The 13,037-nt window shown below is 39.2% G+C and overlaps 1 protein-coding gene across 14 annotated transcripts in view; it reads right to left on the reverse strand.

Annotated features, from left to right (window-relative positions):
• Positions 1-13,037, reverse strand: part of TMEM131L (transmembrane 131 like) — an 83,264-nt gene that overhangs the window by 11,850 nt on the left and 58,377 nt on the right. For all 14 annotated transcript variants that reach the window (XR_008576876.1, XM_054824176.1, XM_054824171.1 and 11 more), the window contains 9 exons: positions 12,562-12,671; positions 10,889-10,961; positions 8,627-8,769; positions 7,863-8,005; positions 7,341-7,527; positions 6,117-6,302; positions 4,345-4,494; positions 3,145-3,761; positions 666-820 (listed from right to left, as the gene is read on the reverse strand). Coding sequence is in view for 13 of the 14 variants with exons in the window: in XM_054824176.1 (XP_054680151.1) it covers positions 666-820; positions 3,145-3,761; positions 4,345-4,494; positions 6,117-6,302; positions 7,341-7,527; positions 7,863-8,005; positions 8,627-8,769; positions 10,889-10,961; positions 12,562-12,671 (1,764 nt within the window). In the remaining variant the exon portion in view is untranslated. The remainder of the gene's footprint in view (positions 1-665; positions 821-3,144; positions 3,762-4,344; positions 4,495-6,116; positions 6,303-7,340; positions 7,528-7,862; positions 8,006-8,626; positions 8,770-10,888; positions 10,962-12,561; positions 12,672-13,037) is intronic.

Genomic DNA, 13,037 nt, shown 5'->3' on the forward strand with positions numbered 1-13,037 from the left:
CCTCCTTACAACTTTTTTGCCATGGGATTCCTATCCAGTAGACAGGATACAAACATAATCCAAGTTCTTGGGTTTACTAATTACCCAATAAAGTTCTTTAACTGTTTTACGCTGCCTGCAACACAGTGTTGTGCTGCTGTGTTTATCGTGCTCAGAAACCAGGGGTGAAGAATGATCCTTCTCAGCAGCTTCACAATCTATTAAGGGGTTTCTGCCTGCTGTATTCTCAAACGCAAATTTCTGATGCAAAGCCCTATATTTGCAGATCAGGTCTGCAAACGAAGGCTGATATGCTCATCTAGGACATCTCCCCTCCGGAGTATGTTCCCACGTTACTACTGTGGCTGACAGCTGGCATTAGATTCCATTATGTTTGTGCCTGCTCTGACAATAACGAAGAATATCTCTGGTTGTGATACATCCAGTATCACAGTACAAGGGCTGTTTTAAATTTTTACCCAAACTGTTCATCATTCTACAAAGCAACATTAAAATGCAATGGATGTGGGGCAGCATGTCTGCATGCTTCCTCATTCATCTGATTTACAGTTTCAAACCTGTGACAGTATGTAACAGTCCCTACATATACCTACATACCTGTATGTATAAATAAACAACAAAAAGATCATTTAAAATTTGAAAAGCAGAAAGATCACAATACAAACCTCAGAAGAAGTAATCTCTTCTTTTGCACAGCATGGAGTCTCTTCCTTAGGTCCTTTATTAATCTTTTTCTCCGTGGAAGGTTTTAGGTTGATCTGCTTTTTTAAAGTCTCACAGTTTTCTGTTTCATTCCTGAGAGGCACTTGCTGGCTATTCCCTACAATCAAACAGTAACATCAGTTTGCTTAGGAAGAGAATGGACTCCCAATCACAACCACAGTATCTTCTACCTTTCTTTAAAACCAGAGTTGTGCTGCTTTCCAAAACACTAGGAGACTAACCTCTAGGCTGATGATGCTGAAAATTTCAACATCAAAAGCTAATGCTGTATAAAAAAATCTTATTAGAAGTTGCAAAAAGTAGCTCTGTGCTGATTCATGCTCATGGGCACACATGAGCTCACAAGTCCTGCTCATTCCATCTGATTTTGAGCTATTCAGGTCCCAGCCATGGGTCTGTAAGGCAGAATCTGAAGCCAGAGAATACTGGGCTAAAAAGCAAACAGAAAAAACCCTGCAAGCTGGGTGGGGAGAAGGCTTTTCAAAAATGGGTGGATCGAAATCAGGAGCTTTACGTCTCTGAAGTGCCCTCTGCATTCACTATGAAGACAAAGGGAAGTCATCCTTTCTTTAGGATGGGTTCCGCAGTAAAACGTTCATTTTCTTGAGGGGCTTGTGAGGAAGAATTAACTCTTGTGTAACAAAAGCCAAGAGATAAAGAAAATGAGAGGAAGTCCGCCTCAACAACTAGCTGAGTTCCCATCAAGTCACAGCCCTCTGCCTGGGCCCTGCCAATGCTGGACAGGGCAGAATTAACTTCACCTCTGATCGGTTCCAGGTAACTCAGATACCTGCAATACATCCACAATGATCTGCTACCGAGACTCTCGGCTGCTCTGCAGGAGAAATGCCATTGCTTATCGCATTGAACTGGTCTTCTCAAATGGGAAAGGCACACTCAAACATTTTTAAGGTTTCCTATCTACCAGCCAACTACAACATCTTAGCTCTAAGTCAGCCACCCTCGTCCCTCTGGAGCAGGCACACAGTGATGGCAAACGGAGCCCCTGTGAATGAAACACCAGGGGAGACACCAGGCAAGGGAGGCTGACAGCTCTAAAAAACGCTCCGTTGCTCTCCAGTATACAAACATGCAAGTACCTGAGGTCTTGAAGGCTCCCTGTTTGCACAAAAACCGGTCTGTAACTATAATCAAAATACAAACACTGCAACATGGTACTTTTTAGACTTCATTTATCCCACCAAACCTCCTGAAACACAGAAATACTCACATCCCTGACAGTGCAGAAAACCACAAGTGCTAATAGACAACCTGTCATGCTTTACCACTGAATACAAGTAAACTGTCAGTACTCCTGAAACACTCTCTCAAGGTGGAAGTTTTGTCAATGAAAATAAGTCTGATATCTCCCAACTGGTTTACACATAACTATGATTTCCACAGCCTGTACTCAAAATTACTTTCCTGTGCACGTAAATACAGTTATGATTCCCCCCCCAGCTGATTTCCTAATTCAAAGCAAAGAACGAACAACACTGCAGGTTACGAGCACATGAAGAATTTCAAAGTACTTTGTAAGTATGAGTGAAATTATCCTGCCTCCACCTGAGACAGCACACAGCTACCCACTGTATCTCACAGGCAACGACACAACAGGAAGCAACCGGCGCAGGGTAACAACTACACACTACAGCAGGGCCTGAAATCCCTCCGTGATGTCTCACTAAATAAACTCTGCCACAGCTACAACAGATGCCAGTCTTCAGCATTCAATTGCTTTGCCGAGTGCCTGAGTAAAGCCAAGCTTCCAGAGGACACATTCTCCTACCCCGCTCTCAATTTCCCCCAGGTGCTCTCAAGCTGCTCTTAAAATTTCGAGTTGCAAAGTTAAGAGGTAAGACTTCCCTGGCAGCTTAGTTCCACACTTAAAAAAAACCCCAACACCTAAACAAGGTAAAAAAATACAGCTATGCAGTTATTAAGAGAAATATTGATCTGCAGATTCCTACAAAATATAATTTCACAATACTTTGAGGTCAGCTTTTGTTATTTTAGGTGGTTTTCTCAAAGGAGTTCTCAACAACCAGTACTCAATGTGCTTGCTTGGTGACTCTCAGGCATCAGATTTTCAGTGGACGTGAAAATCGCAAACTGGGATATTTCTGAATATTTGACAAGGGCAATTTGAGTTTTATAAGCAGATCTATGACGTCAATTATTTTAACCATTAAAATGCTACAGCACAAGCTTGAAATCTGTAAACCGAGGAAAATCTGTGATTTATGAAACAACTTTTAATGCAAGCTATTTCCTTAGGAACGTAAACAGATAAATCATAGTTAACACATAAGAAATACCACATCTCCTTGTCCCACGCAAAAGACAAAATCCTGATCGCAGTGAGCTCAACCGAAGATTTCACCCAATAATTTTGACCGACAGAAATTGAAAAAAAATTACCACTATTCTTCCTAGAAATTTCTCGCAGTTCCGGCTGTTGCTGAGGTGGATTTCTGGACAAGTGACTTTCAGGTAGCTTCTTGGACATCTTCACAGGACAGAAATCCTGTTCTTTGAGCTCAATTAGATTTTCTGAAGTCTTAAGGTTAGTTTCCTTAGGAAACATACATGTTTGAAGATCTTCCTTCAGATCACACTCTGAAGAAGTATTTTTAATGAGAACTGTATTTTTCAGTGCATTTTCTTCTTTGCCCAGAAAGTTTTCTGGAAGAGTTAAATTCTTGTTAACATTTATGCCACTTGCATATTTTAGAGTTACCCAGTTCTCACTGACAACATCAGTGCAAATGTCCTCTTTTGGTGCTGAGATTTGGTTCTCCGCAATCTGATTTTGTTTCTCATCAGTAGTTGCAATGGCATTGCCAGCTGCTGTGTTTGGTTTCTGTTTACTGTAGTAAACTGAACATTTGTGTTTCTTCTGAGAGTGGCTGTAGGTCGCAGGACTTCTCTTTGCTGCATTCTGACTTCGGCTGGAAGAAGTGCCTACAGACAGGAAGCCCTTCCCTTTACCTTTATCTGAGGAACTATAGGAATCCATAAATGTCTTGCAGCTTCCCCTGGAGAAAAACATAAATTATTTCAGTTTTGTTTTAATCTATGAAGCTATCATGAATTGTTTGCTAGGATATTTTTGTAAGGAAAGAAAGGAGGGGGCATATTCACAAGCCGTGAAACTGCATTAAGTCTTCAATTTATCATACCAGCTAAGCACATTCTGATTTCAGTAGGAGTTGAGCAAGACTCTAAGTATGTGCTCAGACTTCAAAACGCACTTATATGCTTCAGTGAATAAGTGCCTAACTGACCACGCAAGAGGGTCAGATCTGAGGACCATTAATGTATTTTCCATTCTTTCCACCATGGCTACTGCACATGGTGTATCCTTTACTTCCATCACAGAATTTTTACCCTAGTATTACTGAAAACATACAAGATTAATAAACCCTTGACTTCTTCCATTTCTCTTTTGTGAAGATGAATATACACCACGAGACTGAAAGCTCTCTGGAAGAGGTTGCCTAGAACGCTACCTCCTCTAAACCAACCCACAGCAATATCAAAATACAGACAGAAAGCATCACTCCACAATAAACAGGGTACGAAAAAAGGCAATTCAAAAGAAGAAAAAAGTATTTTTACTTGTAGGAATCAGAGCTGATTACGTCAACAGAGTTGCTGTTCTGCTGCGGTGAGGAATTAGGATTTGGCCTGTGTCTTGATTTCACGAACTCTGCTAGAATATACTGGGCTTGCTGGAAGGCTATCAGAATCACTCCGAGCAGGGACAAACTGCCAAGGAAAACAACAGATACTGGTGTCTACGATTTTCAGTGAAACAGTTTAGAAGCTTCTAACAAGATGCACTTTTCAAATATTTTGTTAATAAATTCTAAGAAAGAAGACAGACGAGAAAACTCCAAATACAGTTTAAAATAAATAACAGTTGTAATGGACTTTTCCTTTTTTCCTTGTAGCCCTTGCTAGTTATTCTCTCAATAAAATAACTCAGTCATGAGCTTTTCAAAGAAGAAAAATCTAACAAAAAAAATCCATTCAAAAAAGCTAATACTTGATTTGAAGATCAGTTAGAAGTAAGTCTCACCACAACACAATGGCAATATATCATAGTATGACACCTATCGGTCTTCTGTGGACCTCCTATTAATTCATCATAGTTATGTCATTATTTTGATATTTATTTAATACTGTCTCCTCTTAGAGAAAATGCTGGCATAAAATAGGCTACAAATGCTACCATACTTCTGAACTAAAACTGAAGCTACAAAATATCATCTCTTTCTCTCTGCTGTATTAATTGCACCAAACATAAATCGATCAGAATAAAAATCTTTGTAACTCATCAAACCACCTTCTCAATCATGCAGTTTAAACTCTGTCAGCAGGAAAACAGAATGAGAATTTCCTGATTCCCTGTAATCTCCTTCTGTTGCATATAGAACCATGTAATGCGGTCATTATTGTTGCTTCATTTGTGCTCTGCTTTCAGTGTCAAAACAACAATGCAACCAGAATCACAGTGTATATCAGGTTCTCAGTTCGGTATGCAGCGGCACGTGTGTGTATCACTACGACATTCACATTCACTGCCTATTAGTACTGATTGTAGGAATTCTGGGTTAGTGTGATGAAAGCACTGGACGTCATCTGTGACAAATACAACATTCAGTTCACACTACACAGTATGTAAGGTTGGTAAAGGAAGACAAAAAAAAGAATATGCATAGGAGCAGAACCCTTAATTGTTGTACAAAGGTACAGTCCTCTTAAAAGCAGTTTACCTTGTGCAACTAAGCACTTGTTGCTACTTGTGCAACTTGTTGCTAACACAAGCCAAATCATCTTTCTGGGGTAGCCTGTTTAGCAGTGTGCCTAGCAAAAGCTAACAATAAACATGAATATTTTTTAACAAGTGAAAGGAGGAGAGAAGCAGAAAGAAAGGCAGGTCCTCACTTGGTTGTCTGATACTTTATAAATAAAATTCATGTTAATTTTCCAGAAATACTTAAAGATAATCTACCAGTCCGCTCGATTCCACTTATGGCATTCAGATACTAATACGTTACATGTGCGTCTCTACTGCTGGGGGAGTAAGTCTTCAAGCAAGGGGAGTATCCCCTGGGTATTCCTGTGAGGGTGTCCTAGCTCCTCCTTTTTACAGCCTTAACCTGGAAGTTTATCAGGTGGAGCAGCAAGAAATGCTTGACAACTCCATCACCAGCTACCGCATCACACCTAAGCTGTCACAGCCAGCTGGCAGTGCTCTTGGGAGACAGATGCAGCAAAGATTTAGGCCCTATCACCACTGAAAATCTAACACAAGCCCAAAGTGCTTGCTGATCTTTCACAGGCGGGTCCCTTTCGAACTGGTGCAGGGGCCCTGAAAGCATTACCTTACAAAGAGGACAGTGAGCCTCCAGAAAGATTCTTCCCAGCTGGGTCCTGGCACCACATCTGCGCACAGTGGTAACAGATGGTGAGGAAGAGTCACGTTGAGCGTGAACCGGAACTCCAAATCAGCAGCAGTCACCAACGTAAGCTCCCGGATTACCCAGGAAGATGTAAAGTCAGGAGTGAATCTGTCAGGAAAAGCAGACAGAGCTGGTGTTATTTTGTCATTACTGGGCTTAATTTCACTTTCTGAAGTCACACTGATACCAAAAAATACAAAATAACTTCTGATTTAATAATATGAAAAAAGACAATGAAATAAGTGACCACTGTCTGCTTAGACTATGCAGATGGCATTAGCACCTAACAGAGGTAAGACTTTGTGGTCATCTTTGAGCAGTAAAATACGAGGTTTTTATTGTGACTCTTCACAATACTCTCGTTACTGTGACTCGTTTTCCTTCTCTCAAGGAGGTGCACATGATCAACTCATGTTAACCGAAACACTCTTTACCAAAAGCACAGCTGTCAAGTCTAGAGGCAGCATTACTCTGGAAAGGGCCAGGTACTAGAGTTAAGTCTAGAACAAGGCTGGAAAGATAGGGAAAGCAGAAGAAAACATCAGATTTGCCTCCTCTTCCACTTATTTCCCTGACCCATACCATTATTCTATTTGACTGCCATGGGTAGTGCTAGAAGGCATGACTTGCGTTTCCAATCGGCAGAGGTGATACTTGCTGTATATGAAACCGCAGTTGCTGTAATACAATAATATTAACTCTACTTGTGTTTAAGTCATGACTTTCAGTCAACAAGACTTAAAAAAGAATCGGTTTTAGACTATGTGCAATGTTAGGAAAACATGACTAGATTGTGGTCAGCCTACTTGGGACAAGCTAGAGAATAACAATTAAAAAAAGGCTAGTGGCAGAGCATTTCTTACTCTTTTATTGTGACAACTCTTTTGTTTTAATTTATTACTTCATAATGCACTGATAAAAGCATGTATGCTGCTTTTTAAAAATAATGGAGTCTTATAAAGAAACATTATTGTGTTATCAATTTGTTAGTATTACCCTTACTGAAAAGGGGAAATGCTTATGAAATTTATATTCAAAGCTCACCAAATTTTGTGTGCGGATGTGCTACTGGAGTGTCTGTTACTGAAATTAATTATTTCAAATTTCCACTTAAGTTAATTTGTCAGCAAATTTGTCAGTACTTACACAATGCTGATCTCTCGTGATGAGTTCTGAGCCAGGAAAAATTCCCGACAATCTAACACTTCAAATCCATATCCTTGGCAACTGTAACCATTGATTTTCATTGATGAAATTGTTATAGGAAGAGGCCCAATGTTCTCCACTTTGAAGTTCTTTGTAATGGACAGAATTTGCTTGCTGTCTTTCAGTTCTTAAAGGAAAAAAAAAGAATAATTATTTTACAGTACTTAAAAATTATTGTCTTATGTTTATAAATAAATTGTTATGTTTACTTACAACCTAATAAAAAAAATTCAGAAGTGACCGACATTTTAATACACACTGTTTTGCAATAGTGTATTTCTAGAATTTGTAACTATCCTCAGTCAGTGTTTTGAGAAAACAAAATCTACACCTCTCATGACCAAGCTCTTCAGCTGCTTCTATTTCAACATTCTGTTTACTTAACATTACTGTACCGTATCAGTACCACTACGGAGTAATGCAGCCAGCTACAAAATCAGAGACCTGTTTCTTCTTACTCACGTCGTCTGCAGTCCATTAGTGTAGCTTCCGGCACCTTGAACCGAAGAGATCCTCCTGCACCAGGTAGTCTTCCCCCCACTTTGAGTAATTCTTTGGCTCCAAAGCCTTCCACATTGACCACATCCAGAACAGTCAAGTTGTTTCTGCCATAATATAAAAATCAAACAATCAGCCACTAAAACACAAATGAAGTTTGCAAAATCACACCTCTGCTTTCTAGGTGCCAAGACAATGGTGTTTCAGTAACAGAATCACTGGCCACACCTCGACGGGTTTCCGCTAAATACAGACAGGATCACTCCAGAACCAGTCACCAGTGAATTTCACACAGTGAAAGAACAAGTTTTGTGACCATTGCCACTGGACAACAACAGTGGCACCCAGTAAAAATGGTTGCTTCTTCCATAAACTCTCTTTTCCTCCAGGGATGACCAATGTGCAGCTGCACGCTAGACTCACTGGATACTTAAATCCTGTCCTTATGGAGTTAAGTTGAAAATAGCAAAGCCACCCAATGTGTTGCGCTCTCAACTTAAAATTGTCTCAGTATGTTCATATGCATTTTAAAACCCACTGATCAAGAAAAAAAGGCTCTATTTTTAAACGATTGATAAACAAGGCACAAAGACCCTTTAAGCATTTTTTATGAAACTGGACATATTCTGACTTTCAAATTTTGACCATTTGTCTTTGCTCTAAGATGTGGCAAATTCATTTTTACATTGAGTTGCTTGATTCTCACTTAGAACTGAAACTTTGCTTACCTGATTAAAATAAGGGAAGTTACTCTTTTGTAGTCAACTGGTGTAAAAATTACACCAACTTTTCTGGTTTCCAGTGGCTGTAAACTTAACCAAAGCAGCTCAGAACTGCATTTCTTGTTGACAAGATCCTCTTGACGTACATTCTGTTAAACAAAAATGCACTTCTTACTCACAGAAAACACGTGTGTTTAAAGATCTCAATAAAGAAAGCACATCTCCACTTAGCACCACATAAGATATTTTTGGCAAGGTGCAGTAACCGCTAACTTGTTATACAAAAGTCTTTCAATTTGACAACATAAAACATCAGATAAAGTTGTTTATTTGAGCAAAAGTTCATATTACTGCACTTATTATGCGGAATGTATTACTTCATTTTTTAAAAACAGTTTTTATTTGCTCAGATGGAAAAGAAATTTTATAGTGTCTTTCATATTCAAGGAATCCTGAAACACTTCACAACACAACGAGAACTGACAGTATACTGATTGCACAGGGAAATGTGGCAACCATTATACCCCCAGTGTAAGACCTGCAACTTGATTTAAGTGAGAAAGCGACTGTTGGCAAATATGTTGATCATTTGAGTCACTGGAAACAAGCCAAAGCGAACTCCCTACCATATTAATTGAAGACCAGAACTACCAGAAGTTCACGGAGTCTGGAAATAATGTAAATTTTCATTTGTTTGTTTTCGATACTGCTGTTTATTCTTTTTCCTATTAAAAAAAATGAAAATAGCCCTAAAACTTTCTATTCCAGAACTGGGGGTCTCCTCTTAGAAAGGGGTGATCAGACACCTACAGCAGTGAAAACAACCACAAACATTACAAAATGGGCTCTTGCTCGGTTGTTTTTCAATTCATGGCTGTTGTACTGAAGGTTTTTCCTGATCTTTTCCGGTCCAAAATGTTTTTATTCTTAGTCTATTTTACAAGAAAAGAACATACAAAAAAAGTTACAGAACCTCCATTTAACAGTCAATATTTATTAAAAGCAAACCACATATGGCATTTGCAGACTTCACCCTGTCACTCCCTACAAACAAAGATACGCATGCACTCAAATGTGAGCCTAACAATTCATTACCCATGTATATAAAGTGACTAGGGAGATGATGACAAATTAAAAAATGTAAATATTAACAAGTAGTGATTTGGTTAACAAGCCAAGATCTGTGCTGAATACCTACCTAACCATACGTGTTCCCCCTAGCTCTTCAAGTCTCTAATGAAAACCAGATATTACACACATTGATGTACAGATCTACCATTATTTTTCCATTTGGTCAAGAGTATGGTGTATGGGACTGTGGAAACTCACTGCTACCCATGTACTAGTGGAACTACCTTCTCTTTTTCAGCGTGTGCCTACAGGCTAGAATTTATGAACTGCTGTCTCCTCTCTTTTACAACAACTCTTACAACTCTTGCCAGAAAGGAAAGGTCTGCTTTGATTAGCGTAGCAAACACAGTCTCCTCTTTTTATAAGGTACTAATCTTTCATTAAGGTCTTAAAGCATATGTGCAGAAACATGTATCTACATAAGACATTAAAGCTGTGGCTGCAGCATGCCCAAACAGCATGGAAAATGTGTCAGTTCCAGGCTTTTGCACAAACTAGAAGTCTAAGAAGAAATTCTCTGGGTACCCTGGACAGTACTCTGGTCATCAGAATAGGTGAACATCCCCAATACAGCATTTTCTCTATTTCTGTCATGCATGACACAACACCTGAGAGTATAACCACAGCTCAGCACTGGTGTGGCACAGTCAAGTATTATCACACTCATGTTAGAAATGAGGCAATGGGAGCCAGAGAGCACCATGACATTCCAACCTGAATCTGGGAGCTGCAATGAGACTGAGGTGAAGAGTAGAAATCCAGTCTTCTCCCTTGAACTACGGGACAGTATTTCCCTCTACTGAAGAGATTATGAGCTAGCTTCTGACATCATCTACTCAAAAGCCTGACACTTCATGGTCAACTTGGGGCTAAATCTAAGCCCCAACACAGAATGCAAACAGCAGCCTTGTCACACACACACGCAACAGGCATGTGCACGCTCCCTCCCTATAGTTGTTTTCAAAACAGACTCACACTCTGAAAAAAATTAACCGCAAAGATACAAGCCTGACAGAGATTCAAGAAAACACTCTTAAATTGCTTTACATAGCACTTGGGAACAACTTACATGGAGTGTGGCTAGAAAAAGCTTTTTCTAGTGTGTCAGACCACTTCTATCAAAATTAGCCATCTTACCCTGTGAGAACATTCATCCATGAGCCTGAATTCAGTGGTTGTGAAATTAATAGCTTGCACATTTATGCCGAACCTAAATAAACCAAAACAAAAAATTAAGCACTTCAAACCTAGTCTGTCAGAACTACACTGACTTATTTTTACGTGCTGGCATTTATTCTTAAATAAAGAATACTTTTACAATTGCTTTCTGGCAGATGTGAAATACAGTGGAAACATGGGTCTGCATTTTAACAGAATACACTACAAATCAGTTTTATGTGGATCCCACACATTTGGAAAACAGACAAATGGCTGGGCATTTTAGATCTCTCAGCATACAATATTGGAAAAGATCACAATCAAGAAACACAATTTCTAAGCCACTCAAATGCCCCAAAGCTTTTTCTGCCCACGTAACTGTTTAGAAATAATTATTATCAAATCTCATTAATTTGCTCAAATATTCCTCTTTCTGCTCATGATTTGTTTGGGATAAATTCCTGTTTTCTTTCACATTCTTTGCAAATCGAATTAACTTAACAGCAGTTGATTATTTGCTTGAGAGCAAATTATAAACATTTGACATTAAGGTATTAAAAACAGACATAAGAAAACCAATAAGCAAAATTTAGATTATAGAGGACCAGTGAACCTCCAGCCACTGAACTGGAAATTCACTTGTCACAACTTTCTATGACATTAGCTTAAAAAGAACCATTTAGCAGATGTGATTTCTGGTAAACCTAGATGACATGCAGAAACAGAAGTGTGTAAATACAGAGAAAATGTAATTTCAAATCACTAGAAATAGTCTATGTGGAAATTATATTTAGTATACAAACAGATGTAGTTATTAATGTGCATATATATACACATACATGCTCATATATATATATATATATGCACATACACATACGTATGTGAAGAAATGAGGTTAAGGAAGCAATTACACAGGGATTTGGACCCTGAATAAGCAAGTTAGACGTAAGCACACGAGTAGTCCCACTGGCTCCAAACAAGCAAATAGTCCTACCAACTATACAGTTTTTCAAAGTTAAGTGTGACAGCCAGGGCTTATTTTGGTGAACTTCAGCCCACCTCACCATGACCCTTTATACTGCTCATCTAACTCTTATCTAGATTTTGCATTCAATCTTCCCAGAAAGTTCAAAACAATGTAGCAGCATTTGCTTAGCTGGCCCTAAACATTTACAGTGGGGTTCCCGGCTCTGGACCTGAATTCTTCCTGGCTCCTCTTCAACCAGGGTTTTTACCTAAGAAAAAGCTAAGAAGAAAACCTTTTTCTGGTGTTTGTATACTTTCCAACCAGCCTTGCAGGGAGATGCACATCCCCAATTCTGCAAGTTGCTCCCCTCACCTGGGCAGTTTGCACAAGCTTGCACTAAGCCTCAGATCTTAAAAGATGATCAATTATAGTTTACAGCTGGCAGACAAAATTGCTGAAAACATGCTCGATTTGGTTTTATCAATGATCAGGTACATTACAAAGTCATGCATCATACAGGGAGCTGCTCTGAACATGATTATATTTTCCAAAATGGGTAAGAACCTTGTCCCCACCTAAGTTACACTTTGAAAAATTAGAAGAAACAATAAGCAACAATCATAAGGCATGGCAAATAGATCTTTTAAAAGGGAAAACAGTATCCTGAGATAGTTATACTTATTACCATTTGTTGAGCAGACTCAGTGAAGCGTGGGGATCAGGGTAGTAAGAAACAGGCAGAAGCTGCAACGTAACTGGGAAGGACGAAGGGTTTCTTAGTACGAAATATTTTACCTAAATAGTTTGGAGGGGAAAAGAAATAGTTAAAAACTACATACTTGGGAACTGGAAGGTAAAATAATTCAGCACTGGCAATATGATCTGCATTTTCAAGGGACTTCAACTTGGCTTCTGTCTTAATGCAATATAATCATATGTGCACAAAACTGCACGGAACAGCAGGACATGTCACTGCAACGTCATCATTTGCAAAAACGATTAAAAGTGCACAAAGAACCGCATGTGTAAAAATACAGACCACCCCCACCCCCCAAACAACCTTTTTATTTGGCTTTTGATTTACGCAGGCAGACATGAACAAAGCTCTTCCGCAGAAGAAGGTGAAGTTAGTGAGGTGCCACCCCTTCTTACAGAAGCCTG

Source organism: Grus americana, chromosome 4 (genome assembly GCF_028858705.1).
Source record: "Grus americana isolate bGruAme1 chromosome 4, bGruAme1.mat, whole genome shotgun sequence".
In the NCBI taxonomy this organism is placed as follows: domain Eukaryota; kingdom Metazoa; phylum Chordata; class Aves; order Gruiformes; family Gruidae; genus Grus; species Grus americana.